Here is a 16,535-nt window from a genome sequence, read left to right as displayed (position 1 = left end):
CTGATGCGGTTGGTTTGCATTTCCTCTTTGGATCAAGACTTTATGTTTCTGTGTCTGAGCCATGGTGAGATTTGACATGATGAAGACAGTTGAACGTCCTTTTTGCCAATCTGACTCAAACGTCGTCTCCTAGTAGTAGAGGCTGGAGGAAAAGGCCGGCTGTTCCCAGGATGCACACCAGGACAAAGACCCACAGAAAGATCCTGTCGATTACCATGGCAACATACTTCCAGTCATCCTGAACCTGTGAGAGGATCAAAGCGGAAAGCACATTTTCAGTTGAGACGGTGATAAGGAGAGTTTCCTTAAAGGCAAATGTGTTACAATGAGCCAATACAGCCAAGGGTAAAGCGGTAAAAGGTACAGAAATACAATTTTGTTTTTATTCTCAGCAAATCAGAGGAAAATGTCTAATAATATTAATGTCTAAAAAACACATCATGCAATTGTTTACCTGGTTATAAAACCTACATGTTTTTGTTTGGATTTCAACCCAAAGTGAGCCAATCTTCCCCTCCTATATATTACAACCTTTTATGGTACATTGCTGCCACCAAATGTTAATTTGTGGAATTGCATGACAGAGCCGATTGCCCCTTTAGTTTATTATTGTTTAACCATTAACTATTGTAATACAAACACACAACAAATAAACAGGCTGAGTTGCTCAAACTTAAGCTTTTACCAAAGGATTTAGAATAAGGTTTTTGTAAATAACTTTTTTTTTGGGACATTTCAATTTACTCCATTGGTAACTGGCTGACATGTCTGTCATCTGGCTGGCTTGGCTATCCTTGAGGCCAAGATACAATAACACAACAAACATTGCTCTACAGCGCCATCAGTAGTCAAGAATTTACTGTACTCACCTCTTTTGCTTCATTCTGCAGCCTCATGTTCTCTGCGATGTATTTGACACTCTCAATGGCCTCCCTGACCTCTGGTGAGAGGGGCGAGATCGACAATAGTCCTCCTTCCAGAGACTCCGAGCTGGAGCAATGACTCCCTTCTCGAACTCCTGCGGCGAGGGCCCCAAGACACCCAAGACCCCCCAGACTGCCCAACCCTCCGCTCCCTCCTCCAGAATCTGCAGGCAGTTTGCTGGATCTCTTATGCCAGCAGCAGTTGCAGCGACCGTCGCAGCACAGGAACGCGGCACTTGGACCCTTTGCTGTATCTCCGCTCAAGTTGTTGAGGGTGGCGAGCTCTGTGTTATTGAAAAAACGCTGGCGATTAGTCAGGCTGGACACAACGCTGGAGGCGAGGGCCTGAGGTTTATGCTGCTTTTGCAGAGTCCCTGATGAATGGATGACACAAGGTCGTGAATGCAGCGTCTGAGACGTACCAGCCGCTGCCGTGTTCTCTGGGTCTCGCTCTGGCCTGGTCATGAACATCACCTTAGGCAGCAGTCCTAAGAAGACACTCCGCACCCAGCAGGGCATAGTGTGTGTCTTCGGAGTGCGGTAGTGGACATTCAAAACAAAAACGGTGATGACAATGGAGAGGGTGACGAAGATCATGGTGAAGAGGAGGTACTCGCCAATCAGGGGGATGACTAGAGAGGTAGAGGGGATGGTTTCTGTAATCACCAGGAGGAACACGGTTAAAGACAGGAGGACAGAGATGCACAGAGTGATCTTCTCTCCACAGTCAGACGGCAGATAAAAGACGAGCACAGTGAGGAAGGAGATGAGGAGGCAGGGGATGATCATGTTGACGGTGTAGAAGAGAGGCAGGCGGCGGATGTACAAAGAGTAAGTGATGTCCGTGTAAATTTCCTCACAACAGTTGTACTTAATGTCATGTTTGTAACCGGGGGCGTCGATGATCGTCCACTCGCCGCTCTCCCAGAAGTCCTTGAGGTTAATGGTCGAGCCGATCAGCACGAGATCGATCTTGGCCTTGTCATAGGTCCAAGAGCCAAACTTCATGGTACAATTTTGGTAGTCGAAGGGAAAGTAAGTGACGTCGATCTTGCAGGAGCTTTTGAATATGGCCGGAGGGATCCAAGTGACATCACCGTTGTAACGAAGCAGGGCCTTTGTTTTGTCGTCTACTTGGAAATCTCCAACTGCACTGGGGAGTAACAGCAGACAGATAAATACAGAATACTATTGTGTCATAGGCAACATACAGATCAAATTGTAATGTAAAATGAAAATGACTTATAGCTTATATATGTATGTATGAAATGACAATACCAGTTGGAGCAGACACAGCTTTTTGTCTGTGTGCAACAGTTGCTGTACTGTGTTTGAAAGCTCACTTGTTGTAAAGCACAATGTCTGGCTTCCATATCCTGTTGGATGGCACTCGGATAAACTCTACACCTCCAAAGTTTTTGGGGTCCCATTTGAGTTTGTAATCATTCCAGATCTGAAAACAGAAAGATTTAGTTACGCAAATAATGGCAAGACTTCAGACATATCAAAAAGATGGTAAAAACCTGAGTTATACTGTTTTTTTTAATAAGTTATACTTCAAATAATAACATGCTTTTTAAAACTTCAGGAATTGTCAATAATACAGCTGTCATCTTGAATTTTAGGCTTTAAATCTAACAATACCAACATGCAGCAATGTGAATGGCTGCATAAACTACATGTAAACATGTAAACTGCTATCCACAGCTCGAGCAAATAAAAGAGACACAAACGCAGGAAGGTGCTCTTTGTTGTTGGAAATGTTGCACATAAAAACATTTAGCAGAAATCATATACAACTGTGCGACATGTATTTTATGACAATAGTTTACAGTGTGTTTTATGAGCCTTTTGGCCACAGTTTGTGACCCTCTCACTCTGTGATCCACATGAGGCTCATAAAGCAACAGCAGTAAAAAAAAATGCAGAGAGCTGTAAACATTTCAGTTAATTAAGAAACAGTTAATGTGCAGAGATTATTGTAAGACTTTGTTGGTCAGTGATGGTCTGATGGGGAAACGTCCCATTGCCAAGTCATTTGATGATGTTTGAAGACATCTTAAAGGGATTAAGTTAAAGGGATGGAAAAGGTGCTTTGACTTATAGCACCTGGATTCAATAAGTGGTAACGCTTTTATGAACAACGCTCCAGCACGGATGACCATTTATACTCTATTAGCAATATGTTGCCTGGAGTGGGTACCAACTAAGTCCACCTTGTAGACCACAATTCAAATTAAGAAATCCAATCCTTTCAATCGTACACAATGGATGGAAAAGACAGCTGTTTTTCTTTTATTTGTCAAATTGACATTTTGAATTTGAGGTCTCAGCCTGCAAAGAAACAAATTTCAGCTCTCAGGTTGTAAAAAAAGTGTAACATTTCCTTCTGTAATGAAATAGAAGCAAAAGGTGCCTCAGAACTGTGGGTGCAGTCCCGATCAGATAGTTCTGTCATGGGATTTAAAGTAGTGTTACGCACATTGACAACAGTGATAGTACTAAAAAGTCCATTTAGCTTATAGAATGTCGAAGAAGAAAAAAACAGGATCAGAAGGATCAATGTGTTTAAAAAGCTTCCTCCATGAATAATTCAACCTATCTGTCTAGACCAGAACATTCATATGTGACAGAAGTCCGATGTCCTTGCTCAAGGTCCATTTGCACAGACCTGCTCCGGTAATGGATGAGTAAGGAAGTAAACTCACATGTCTGAGCCACAGATTCGTCTCCATGATCTGGTTGAGTTCATCCTGTACACAAAGAAGAAACAGATGAATTAAAACACTTTGATATTGTTGCACCTGTCACAGGTTGTCATTTAATTCACCGCTGAGAATATTTGTGCTTTCTCCAGGGCCGGACCTCTGTATATCAGGGATAAGAGGATTCAGAGGAGGACCACCTGAGTCCCTGGTGCTTGAAATATAGCACACATGACAGCTGGATCCAAGGGGTGTGTGTGTGTGGGGGGGGGGGGGGGGGGGGGGCTTTACCTTATTCAAACAATTCTAAAGCACAGTGATGTGAATAGAGGGAGAGAAAGTGTGGGCTCAGGTTCGTGTGACTTAGACCGTGAATGAGCTAATGTCATGAGCGAGTGCGGAGTGTTCGGTCAACCTTTCACGTACTGTACAGAATTCTGAAAGCCACATCATTTCTTTACACATATATAGAGAGTAATTCAGCAAAATAAACAAACAGAAACACCAACATGGAAGGCTACACGGTCTGTTGCTGAAAACATGTCACCTGGGATGGAGGCTTTGTTACCACAGGGCCACACTGATGCTTGTTTTGACAGCCTGAAGCGGTCTAGAGGGCCTGCGTGTGTCTCTCTCCACAATTTGCAAGTGAGACATGATGGATGAGCCAAACTAGCCAAGCAGTAATTGATGATCTAAATGAGCTCATATGGCCCTGCTGTTATTGTTGTGGGTTGACAAATAACAATTGAATGTGTGTTAGGAGCAGCAAGCGTGTGGAAGGAGTATTGGTCATCCATCAGCAATAAGAGATCTGCAGCTGCTTATGTCAACAGAGTTAAGGGGGAAAATAACAAAATATTGGTTTTAGCTGCGTTGTCTCTTGACCCAAACACGTGAATACTCATCAACAGAGATGAAAACCTTTAACGTTGCCCGAATCATGGCAAAGTTAAGTTAAGGATTGTATGAGATCAGGAAGGTAGAGCCTGACACAGTGATCCATCCCTGATCATTCTCTGAATGAAGCAACTTTTTTGGTGTAATCGTCACCATCCACTTTAGCTCATGTCTGAGTGGAGTGTGATAGCTGTCTAGCGGCTCAGCCAGTCTCCATTTCACCGTCTCCGAAGCACCTGCCATTAAATCCAGGGCTGCTCATGTGAAGTGGCAGTGATTGAGCGCTGAAAGCTGCCGAAATGGAGAGGGGACGAGAGATTGAGTCAAAAAGCTAACATTTCCCATCCAGGCTTGGCCAATCAAACACTCACACAGTTTATCCACCTCCCAGCTTTGGGTTGCTGTGTTGCAAACCCACTTTGTTACCATTCAATGAATTCTCTGAAATTGTCCACGAATTGACACAAAGCAGTATATGTTTATTAGACGAATGCTTGGAGCTTTCACCATTCATGCATCATGTGTGCGTGTTGTGGGTGGTTTTGTTCTTTGGAGGCACGGCTGCTCAGTGAGGAGGGTGATATATGATAGACTGTGGTGAAGTATCCGCAGAGCTACAACATAAATCACTGCCACTACCGACATTCGGTCAATGGAAAGAAACACACAAGAGTTGTTGCAATACTGAAATAAAATCTGACACTGATATGCAGGGGGACTTACCACTTTGACCAGCTGAGACATGGACACCTCAAACTGGACGATGACGGGGTCAGTCACGTTCTCCACCGGCCGGATGAACTGGTTGTATTTGGAGAAAATCTTGGAGAAAAGGTTGTGCTCTGCCTCTGAAGAGCTGCATCCTAGATCAGAGAGTCACACATGAAGGGATCAATACAGCATCTTTCTTTCTTACTTTCTTTCTTTCTTTCTTTCTTTCTTTCTTTCTTGCTCCGTCTGAAACATATCTGGCACAAGGACAAACACATTCACAGCTTGTGCAATGGACAAATGTATTCTATGTCACTTTAAATTACATCGTCAGTTGAGCAATGCCTTTATTTGTTATGTTTTTCAGCAATTATGCCTGTTTTTGCTAAAAGGATTTCAGCAATGTGAACATATATGTATTCAAGTGAGAATGTATATACTTATAGTTTTGTTTTCCAACATTAATAAAAACATTCTACAGATAGTATAGAGAAGATAATCAAACCTTTCATTGTGACAATAAGGAAGCCAATAATGAAGCAACAAGTAAGAAGATGTCGTGATAAAGTCTGTTACTCACCCGGGAGAAGAAACACAAAGAAGGAACAGGTGAGAAAAAGGAACAAACGTTTGGCTTTCATCCTGGATCAATATTGGACAAATGCAAAATTAATCCACGACCACTGGCTGCGACGCACAACAAGGAGAGCAAGACAGACAGAGAGGGAAAGTGGAGAGGGACAGTGCGTCCGCATGGAGAGAGAGGGAGAGGGGGGGAGGGGGAGAGGAAAGGAAGGGGGTGGCGAGGAAAGGATGCGAGAGAGGAAAGGAAAAGGGGAGGGAGAGAGGGAAAGAGGAGGGAGGAGAGAGAGACAGAGAGAGAGAGAATGGAAAAATCAGCAATATGTGTCTACTCCCTTGTTTGAATTTAGAAAAAATCTGCCATAATTCAGTCCTAATTATAAATAAGTTTAACAAGATGCTCTGTCATCAGCTCATATACTTTCATTAGCTGTGTTATTTATATTCTCAAAATAGGAATCAGATCAGAAGGTATTGAAGTCACAACGTGTCACCAAAATGGATGAAAAATAGATTTGCATCACACAAAAATCAGTCTGAAGATAGATAATCCTTTTAAAGTCTTTAGATAATAACAATATGATGGATTGTTAGATTATTTTATTATTTAATTATTATTGATTGATTATTTCTTACAAAATAGTGGGACCTCAGACAAATCACAATGTGTTCAACAACAGTGGACCATTCCTTGAATGTGGGTCTCTACACATCTACACATGAGCAGCAGTGGTATAGTGATGTATGAACCCATCTGATGTTGGCACATTAACTGTGTTTTAGCGTAGACGTCCATTTTTTCAACAGCCTTTAGTTAATCAAAGAAGAACAATGGTCATCCACAATACGACCACCTGGGTGGTTTAAGTTCAGAGCATTGGGATGTATGTCAAAGTTTATGTTCTTCAGAGGCATTTTGTCTTTGCTTTTATCTGCAGGGTGGCCTTGTGGTTAGACGGTGCTGCTCTGGTGTCCTTAGGTAATAAATAAATCCCTTCAAGATGCAAAGTGTACTCATTAGACCCTGCTGTTAATGAATTGCCCCATTAAAGGATACATACTAAAATCAGAAATAAACATTAAATTCTATGTTAGTCACTGAGATATGTGCATGTGTGTAAAGACATTGTATTTGACTTCATATAAAGCCTGATAATAGTGTCATTCAGCTCAAGTGAAATCATTCAATCTATAGATTATGTATCGTCATTCGGTGAAGCTTAAGACCAGACAGATAAATAAAAATAAAAATAGTTGTCAAGGTGGCAGGATGCTCAAAAGCTTCAGAGAGTCAGTGCTGATGTAAGGCTGCTGATTAATGGCACGTTTCAGCGAGTGTTGAATGAATACCCCTCCAGCTTAGTTTGGATTAAGAAATTGATGATTAGTTATTGATGAATACACTGTGGTTTTGTGCAGCATCAGAAGGCGTTAACAGGTGGATGAAAATGCAACGAACGCAGCGAGACAAATAAAACAAGTCCTGGCACCACCATGCATGCTGATTGCTATCTCTTGATTTAAATGAAGGTCTCAGAAAAGAACCAACAGTCTGCAGAATCTGTAACGAGCCTACTCAGCACTGTTTATTGAGTAGTGACTGTAGTGTGTGTGGTGAGGGATGTGTGTACTGTGAAGCTCTACTTTATGTGTGTTTATGCAGGCGTGTGTCTATAACATCTGTTGTATGTCCAAATAAGACCTTGGGAAGGATCAGCTGTCATAAATGCATGAATGTATTGGCCAGTAGATGGCGATGTGAGAGTTTCTTCCGCTTACTCTTCTCCCGGATTCAAAAAGAATTTGCCCTCAAAAATAGCAAGAAAGATAATCACAGTTTCCAACAGAACACGTTTATTGTTTCAGTATATTTTGCCTGTTCACATATTCCAACATTGAACAGCTGTCCTATGTATGTGATGAAATGTTCTAATCAGCACATCTTGAGCAAACGTATTGACTCACAACACAAATCCAATCACTGCTTACAGAGATCCGCTAAGCACTTATAGGCAACAGCCCGGTCGATTTGAGAATCTATTGGGGTTTTTATACAGTTAATCAGACGGAAGAAGGACATAGATACATTTATACATTCTTTAATAATACATCACAGGGTAATATAAGTGATACACAAACAAGGAGTCAAAACTATGTGTGAAAGTAGACACACGTGCCTCCTATCTTACATACTGGCTTCAGCACAATTACATGTACTTGATGTTTTTCTCAGTCCAGTCTGCAGCTGTCTTTTGCAGATATGAAGGGAAATCACATCAGTGCGATGATGTCACAATTAGGTCGCTTGCGGACGCTACTGTACAATTTTCTCAGAACACTGACAGCAGAAGAGGTTTGTATTGCTGTAAGTCACGTGACTTTGATTAATAAGTGCCAATGCTCCACAGTCACTGATTTACGGTTGTACAAAAAGGCCTGAGCATTTTAATCTATGTAGCTTTTGGTTTGGTTTCATCCGCTCAGGCGCAGTACTGGTAAGATAACAGTGTCCCAACAATCTGATACAACAAGCAACTCACGCAAACACTCTCAAGACTTTACTAATACAACTGACTGCATCTGCATCTGTTTGTACTATCATTTTTTTTACTTAACTAACAGCTACTTTGCTTATGAAAACCCAAAATTCCGTTCTGTTGCTGTTTGCACGTCAGATGCGAGGAGTCTCCGAGCTGGACTGCTGGTTGGGGACTATTTGATTCTGAAAGAGAGGCTGAAGAAACAGGCCCAGGGTGCCGACCACACACACTATCACAAAGATCCACAGGAACATACGATCCACCACCATGGCCACATACTTCCAGTCCTCAATCACCTGCAAGTACACATTGAAATTGTATCAAAAACACATATGGAAACAGCAAACACATTCAATCATAAGGTCTTGAGCAGTCACACAGTTCAGTGTGTGACCTCTGTAGATATTACTATGCCTCCCTGTGGTACATAGTGTAACTGTAAGTGAGTGAAGATCCTTAACCCAAGGACAAAAGAGAGGCTGCAAAATTCTATGGTCGTAAAATATAGTGTTTATGTAAGCAAATGGGTGACTATGAGTTGAATAGATTCAGAATTTACACAGTTAATTTATATTCCAATGAGGATCCATCTGTATATTGCAGAGACCTACCCTGAAATAGATATTGACCCTTTCACCCTAATCTCAATAGTGTCCTTGGTAGTTTTTGAAAAGAGTCATTTTTCATTCTTGGTTCCCTCCCTGTTTTATTGATTTGTCAAAAAAAACGATTGATTACCCAAAGTCTGACTTCAATTTGCTGGGTCACAGCCACTACTTAAGATTAGTGGTCTTGCTCCCTGCACTTTAGGGGTCATGGAATGTACAGTAAATGCTTTGCTACGTCAGTACAAACACCCTTGACCCAATTTATGGATACCAGAATAAATGGGAGCAGAGAAGTCTGTGACAAATAAAACAACAAATTTCAGTTTGTAATGGCAAATCCTCACCATAACCATAATCTACCTCAGCTAGTCTCTTATTGAGGCCACGTATCAGGGAATATTTCAACAATATTCAGTAATTGTTGAATGCAATGTCTGGCATCGTCATTGACAATAGCAACAGGATAAACAATCAAAAATGCTGAGATCTTGTTTTACTGTCAAATTTAAGATAACGTTTTGTGGCTCTTTTGTTGTCATTTTTACAAAATTATGAAATGTGTAAATAATTATCCAAAATCAGCAATTTCCCTCAGGATAAATACATTATTTATCTTATCTTATCTTACCTTAAAATTGGTAGTTACAATATCTACATGTGATTGCACTTCTAATTAATTAAGTGTAACTAAGCGTAACTATAGTCTCATTCCTTTCATAGCTAAATAAGTTTATGACCCAGCAAATCTAGCGAAACTGGAGGATTGTGCACTTTTTAGACAGTTTAAAAGTGTCAGTATACATACACTCTGATCATCATCATCTCCCATCATGTGATCCGCCACGAATCGCACCCCGTTCACTGCCTCCTGGAAATCAGCAGACCAGTCTGAGTTTCCTCTCTGATGGAGGTCCTGTGTGGAGGTGAACCCACTGGGAAGGTAGTCAGGGGAGCGAACATCCGCTTTCCTGTTGGAGTAGCTATAGCCCGGTGGAGGGGCAACATTTTTATTGTTAAAGTGTCCTGGTGTGGAGAGGGCAGAGTCTGGAGTCAGCAGAGCAGAAGAGGACATGGAGATGCCTGGTTTGGATGTTGCTGGGTAACCAAAGCCCAGAGTGGCTCTCCTGGCACACAGGCCCCGTTGCTGCCGGAGCCTCTGGCGGCCAGAGTTATTGTGAGGGCGTCTCATGAAGAGCAAGGCGGGAAGCTTCACAAGAAATATCAGCTTGACCCAGGCAGGCATGGTGTGTGTGCTGGGAGAACGGTGGTGCACGTTAAGAACACACACACTGGTGATAATGGAGAAGGTCACCAGAACCATAGTAAACATTAAATACTTGCCAATCAGGGGCACATCCAATGAGGTCGGAGGAACAATCTTGGAGATCAAAAGCAGGAACACAGTGAGAGCCAGCAGGACGGAGATGCACAGCGTCATCTTCTCCCCACAGTCTGACGGCAAGTAGAAGACCAGGATGGCCAGAGAGGTGATCAACACACAGGGAATGATGAGGTTGATGGTGTAGAAGAGAGGCTTTCTCTTGATGATAAAATCATACGTCAGGTCCACATAGGTGGGGTCCAGAGGGTTGACTGTCCGTCTGCCTGGCAGTGCCAAAATATCCCACTCCCCACTGGGCGTGAAATCATCCATGCTGGCTGCATCTGACTTCAAGATCAGGTCGATCTCCGTGTGGTCATAGGTCCATGAGCGGAACTTCAGGGTGCAGTTCTGCTGGTCAAAAGGAAAATGCTTGACCTCGATCTTACAGGCGCTTTTGTAGATGGCTGGTGGGAGCCAGTTGATGCTGCCATTGAAAAGGACGATGGCATTGGTGAAGACTGTTACCTCATAGGTGCCATCAGCACTACGAGAAGAGGGAGAATGAGAAGGAACCATTAGCGCCTCTGAATCGCTGTCTAAGCACTGTTTTTGAATCTACTGACATGGAAACGACAGCAAACGTAGGATCGATATGATTAAAAAAATGTCTGTTGATCATTGTCTGCAGTTAAGGACATTGTGATCAATGTTTGTGAGTCAGACCAATTTGTCAAAACCAGAATAAACACTAAACCTTCACACAATATTAACTAATGAGGCCTAGGAAAATCAATGAACGGGCAAGGATGGAGGGATTGCTCCTTACACTTATTGACACTTTAATTAGTAAGCAATCTGCTCCTTGAAGCTAAAATCTGTACTTTTCTGTATGTTGACACTCTCTGCATCAGTGAGGGGTAATTGGAATAGAATTTTACCATCCAACTGCTTAGACTGAGTTTGACCACAATATACATGTCAGTGCTCTACAAAAAAAAATTCAAAAATCCCTTACTTGTTGTACAGAACGATATCAGGGAGCCAGATGTGTCTGGAGGGAATACGCAGCTTGTCAATGCCTTCGTACTTGGAAGGATCCCACGATAACCTGTAATCCACCCAATGCTGCAGAGCACAGAGAGATCTGACCGTCAAGTTTAAGTTCTGACTACCACACCACTTCCTCAAGATGGGCTCATTTCCAATTACATGCTTCATTATGTCTGAAATATGTCCACGAGCACAATTACAGAACCAGTTTGTTCCACATTGAGAGAGAAAGAATGGATATGGTTTGATAATTCAAGTTCAGGGAGAAGGACATTTACTGAGACAAAGGGCTGATGAGAGTGTGGGATCATGGAGTGATGATGATGGACTTGGAGCTCATCAGACTTACCTGAGTGAGCCAGAGATTTGTGGTCATGATCTGTTCTCTTTCATTCTGGAAATGGTAGAAAGGACTTTTAATTGCATTTTCATGAACAGCGACAAACATCAATAAGCCTTGAATTGTTGTTCAGGTCACCCTCTGGCAACACATACTTATGAACCATCAACCTCAGCAACCTTGACTATAATGTCAATAACTCACTTCCATATTCATTCACATCAATGGAGTTTTCTTTGCATCTGATATTCTAACATACAGAGGTTTTTGCACCAAAATAGAAGAAATAGTTTCTCTACTACTTTTAAAATTTGCACATTTGTATTTGCAGCAATTAGCTCACACCTTAAGCCAAACTTCTTTCAACTAAATCAATCAGGCTTTTTGTAATCATGCTGCTTTTACTGCAAAACATAACTTGTTTTTGTCTTCACTCATCTTCACTGGCAAATACTTTGAGGTACAAAAAACAAACATTGTTGTTATACTCTGCCCCTGCTTGTTAACATGCGTGTTGATGGCACCCTCATCACGCTGCCATAACACACACTCCTAATAAAATGATACCAAATGCCAATTACACCAAAGGGTGCGACGCAGACCCATAAACTGAAGCTGTGAATAAGTCTCGCTGCTTTGGTCCTCAGCTGGGGATGAGCCTCAGCTGTAAATCAGTCGATGGCCTCTAACACTGTGGTTCAAGCAGGTTTATGGCCTCTGTTAATCCACTGTGCTGAAGTTTCAATCTGAACATGACAGAGGCAGAGATCGCAGTGGCCGACATCTTTCCTTTACTTCATCCGTCTATTCAGAGCTACGGCTCCTCAGCACAGACTGGCAGGCTGATGAATGTGTTTCTCATCGCTTAAGGGTTCCTCTCTTGCTCTGTCTTTTCCAGCATCCTCTCTCTCTCTCATCTTATCTTTCTATTTCTGTCTCCATTTTGTCTCTGAAGTAAATATTCACCTATCCACACAGTCACACAGACATAACAGATATAAATATATAGATACATATATGATTTGGTGCCTTACCACGCTGATGAGCTGTGCCAGAGACACTTGCAGCTTGACTGTGACTCTCTCTGTCCTGTTGACAGCCGGCCGGATTAGTTTATTGTAGCGGTCATGTCCTAGCAGCGAGCTCATGAGACGCTCCTCGGAGTCTGCACTGCTGCTACCTGGTGGCAGAATTATTTGGGATTATTTTGCTTATTTTAGTTTTGTAGTCTGAATTTATAACTACATGATCATATTTGCGAAACCGATTTGACCTATGACACGCTTGTTGTTGGAAGAAATGCCATTGACCCAAAGAATCACCTGGTCCACGGGGGAAATGGCTGTCAGAGGATAAACGCTGTGAAACATCTTCAAGATTGAATAGCAAGCAAAAGCCTTGAACTACTAGTGCTAGATAGCAAATGAACCTCCATAAACGAGCAATCAAACTGTTCTCTTGACGTGGACATGTAGGTCAGTTTTGAGAGCAAAGCTTCAATAACCACACTTGTCAAAGAAGGGATTACGTCTCGAACTAGAGCAGATATTTCCTCAGCATGTAATGCTTCAGATGTTGCGTTACCGCGGCGTGAAGCAGCACCGGTTGTTTATCATAAGAATAAGTCGTAAAGACATAAGTATAAAGTGCACTTCAGGCTGTAACTGATGTGAAGCAGAATGGATATATGTAGCACTGCCTTTTCCCCTGCTCACTTAATACGCAGCTGATAATTAATGCGCTCAGACGTAGCCGAGGAGTAGCTGAGTCGACATAGAAACACTCCAGCGAGGTGAGACTCTTATTGATGGGGCCATTCCAGAAGAGTTGCTACTGTGGTCAATGTTCAGCTGAGCAATATTCATAGCGCCGCAACCTGAATGATTCATCACAGGTGCCTCTTTTTGATGTGGTAAGAAAATAGGATGGGTCTCTGAAGCTGGCTTAGGATCGGGTCGTCTCTCTCTCAGTGTCACGTGGTGTGTATCGTTACCAGGCCACACACTTCAGGAGGTTTGCTGGGTGTGGCGTGCTGACAGTCATCCAGTGCGTGTGTGTGTGTGGCACCACTGTGCTTTTTAACAGATGGTGTGTTGTCAAAGCCCTGGGGGAGCGTGATCAAACATGCACAGACTCACCCCAGGAAGACGGACAACCAACGGACATGGGTGTGTGTGTGTGCATGCACAGGTATTTGTGTGCATATACACTATATATATATTTATATATACTGTTCTCATAAGTGTTGCATTGACATTACACTGATTGAGAGTGAGGTCAGCCGTGTTAATACAGTGCCAGTCAGCTATTGTTGAGCTGAAAAGGTCACTCAGCAATCTGCAAAAACACTCTTCTACAGAAAATGCATCACAGTTAGAAACCTGAGAGCCCAATATGATTGGAATGAACTAAAGGTTGAGTGATGCGTTATTTTTCTCTTCTCCTACTCAATGTATATTTTATTGATATAATCAAATTAATTGACAAGATAAAGATTTGTTTTTTCTTATCCATCTTCTCCGTCTGTACAGTTAAATTGAAGCCATTTAAGCTGTGTGTTGGTATCCTGTGTCAATTTATGTCTAACTGCGTGATGTTGGTTCGTGCTCGTCTCCCTCCCTCTCTTGTGTGTGTCGTCTGAACAAAGTTTGGATATCTGTCTTTATGCTTGTGCAGGGTGGCAAGCAGTCATGATTCTCTCCTCACTGGATCTTTGTGAACTAGATCAGAACTCGCTTTTTGAATTGTTACATCTGTATTTGAATTTGTTTCTAACTATACAGTATGTTAGGGTTATTTAGGGATGTTTCCCTCTTCTTCTTAGAGCTTTTGGGAGACGCTGTATGTTATACTGATGATACTAAATGATCGTAATGTAATGTATACTGGGCTGTACAAATAAACTTGGCTTGACTTGCAAACCTGCAATTTACACTTAATATCATTTTATGGCAGAATCAAATCAAGTCAGATCAGAGGTTTGAAGATGAGAAGGGGGAATTGAAGGCTCATAGATGAAACTTTAGGAGCTGGGCACACATTAAATACCCTAAACTTTGTTCGTGTGCTTATTGCTGGTTTGATGACTGCCGGCCACATTAGACAGCAGGGTTGACGCATCATTTTGCCTCTAAGACGAGCGAGTTATCTAAAGTTCAACCACCATCAAATCTCACAGTACGTTAAAATCAAGGGAATGTGCAATCAAATATTTCCAGTCATTTTAATTACTTAAGATCAGTTTTCACACTTAACACAACAATCATCATTATTTATCATCTCTCGTATTATGATACCGCGCTGAAATCCAAAGCTCAGAAAATGACTTCGCCACTTATTTCGGCCAAAAAATTAACTGAAACTGACACATTCATAAAAGTGCAAGATTATGTATAAACGTTTAACATAAAGACGTGCAGACTTACATTGAATGAGAGAGAGAAAGTAAGCGAGGAAGGAGAGACACCGCGTCATGTTTCCGGCACCATCTGGTCCACGGGGAGGTCTTCAGTCAGCTCCGCTCGGTCATGCCGCTCTCCGCGCGTCACGGGCTGGACACTTCGCGGGCACTGAGTCGATACTTAAACACGGAGCTCAACAGAGTCTGTCCCCGAGTCCGTCTGCAGAAGCGGGACTGACCGAGACGCGTCTTTGCGCGCACAGCTCCTGTCTCCCTGCGCTCTCGCCGTCCCGTGTGGCTCCTTGCATGTTGAACCCCGGAGCTCTGACCGACTGAAGACTTTTCCTGCAAATTCACACCAGCTCAGCAGCTTTCTTCTTACACAATAGTGATGTGAAACCAAAATGTGCAAATTGACATTGGAATTGAATTTGAGCGACAACTGCTTGCATTTGATGATGATCAAGCCAGATAGTTGATCAAAGTGAGAAAATGAATCAAATGCAACAAATTAAAATGCAGATATTATAATAGTAATTTTAACAATTTTATCACTATTATTCATTTGTATTAGACAGTGTTATCATGCCCCTCATGCCCCTCATGCCCCTGGTTTCTTTCTCTATAGGCTTATTGCCCCTCACTGCCCAACGTTAATGATCAATATCCAGCTTCTTTCTTGTACTACAAACCAAAAAGGCTTGGAGACATTAGGTAATCACACAAAAGCTCAACCTACTGATATTTATTCATCACATCTGAGGATTCAGTCTTTTTTAAACCTGCGGTCAAGTTTATCAGCGTATGGATTATAGCCATCTGAGTAGACATATATAGAGTCTGAGTAAAGACGCATTCTTCTGCCACTAATAGTTGATGATCATACATGGTGACTTGCTGCCTTCACATATATGGTGTGAGAGTGCTTAGGAGGTGACAATAAACTCTTCACTGGTTGGGGATGAGGTAATGTGCTGAATTAATGAGGGGATGTCCACTCACACTCGTGGCAAAGCAATCTTAACATAGCAGATTTACAGTCCCCATGCTGATTAAAGTCTCATTATAACGGCCAGTGAGGGAAACGTATCAGGCATGAAGGAGGACAACCCAGCTGTAAGACATGTGAACTCCAAAGACGTCAATCCTGGATCATTGAGAGCAGGTCAATAAGGGTGGATTGACTTTTGACCCTTGCTTGATCAGGTCAATGGGGACAGAACCATGAACTCAGGATTTGTTTGAGAGAAGCACGTGTCATAAACACTATCAATGCATGGTATAAATCTTTTCACAGTAATGACATTTCAGTAACATTGCTATGTATAATTAATTTTTTTTGCCACTATGGCTCAGGCGACAGCTGATTTTCTTTTTGTCAGAGTTGTTGTGTTGTTATTGTGTGTGGTGATGCATTGGCACAACAAAGGAACAACAATGTTCATTATAATG

The 16,535-nt window shown here is 42.1% G+C and overlaps 2 protein-coding genes across 2 annotated transcripts; both read right to left on the bottom strand.

Annotated features, from left to right (window-relative positions):
* Nucleotides 1-115: 115 nt before the first annotated feature.
* Nucleotides 116-5,969, bottom strand: chrna3 (cholinergic receptor, nicotinic, alpha 3). Its single transcript, XM_076156136.1, has 6 exons — nt 5,921-5,969; nt 5,252-5,391; nt 3,632-3,676; nt 2,267-2,376; nt 870-2,076; nt 116-244 (listed from the first exon to the last, which is right to left on the bottom strand). Exons 2-6 carry the CDS (start codon nt 5,270-5,272, stop codon nt 116-118), a joined length of 1,512 nt encoding a protein of 503 aa, XP_076012251.1. The 5' UTR covers nt 5,273-5,391; nt 5,921-5,969.
* A 2,523-nt stretch (nt 5,970-8,492) lies between these two features.
* chrnb4 (cholinergic receptor, nicotinic, beta 4 (neuronal)) lies at nt 8,493-15,157 on the bottom strand. The gene is made up of 6 exons (XM_076155851.1): nt 15,109-15,157; nt 12,718-12,863; nt 11,693-11,737; nt 11,309-11,418; nt 9,775-10,837; nt 8,493-8,657 (listed from the first exon to the last, which is right to left on the bottom strand). Exons 1-6 carry the CDS (start codon nt 15,155-15,157, stop codon nt 8,493-8,495), a joined length of 1,578 nt encoding a protein of 525 aa, XP_076011966.1.
* Between the last annotated feature and the right edge of the window lie 1,378 nt (nt 15,158-16,535).

Source organism: Genypterus blacodes, unplaced genomic scaffold (assembly GCF_046128005.1).
Source record: "Genypterus blacodes isolate CSIRO-AG114 ecotype Tasmania unplaced genomic scaffold, CSIRO-AGI_Gbla_v1 ptg000067l_1, whole genome shotgun sequence".
Taxonomy (NCBI): Eukaryota; Metazoa; Chordata; class Actinopteri; order Ophidiiformes; family Ophidiidae; genus Genypterus; species Genypterus blacodes.
This window is presented reverse-complemented; position numbering and strand designations above follow the sequence as displayed.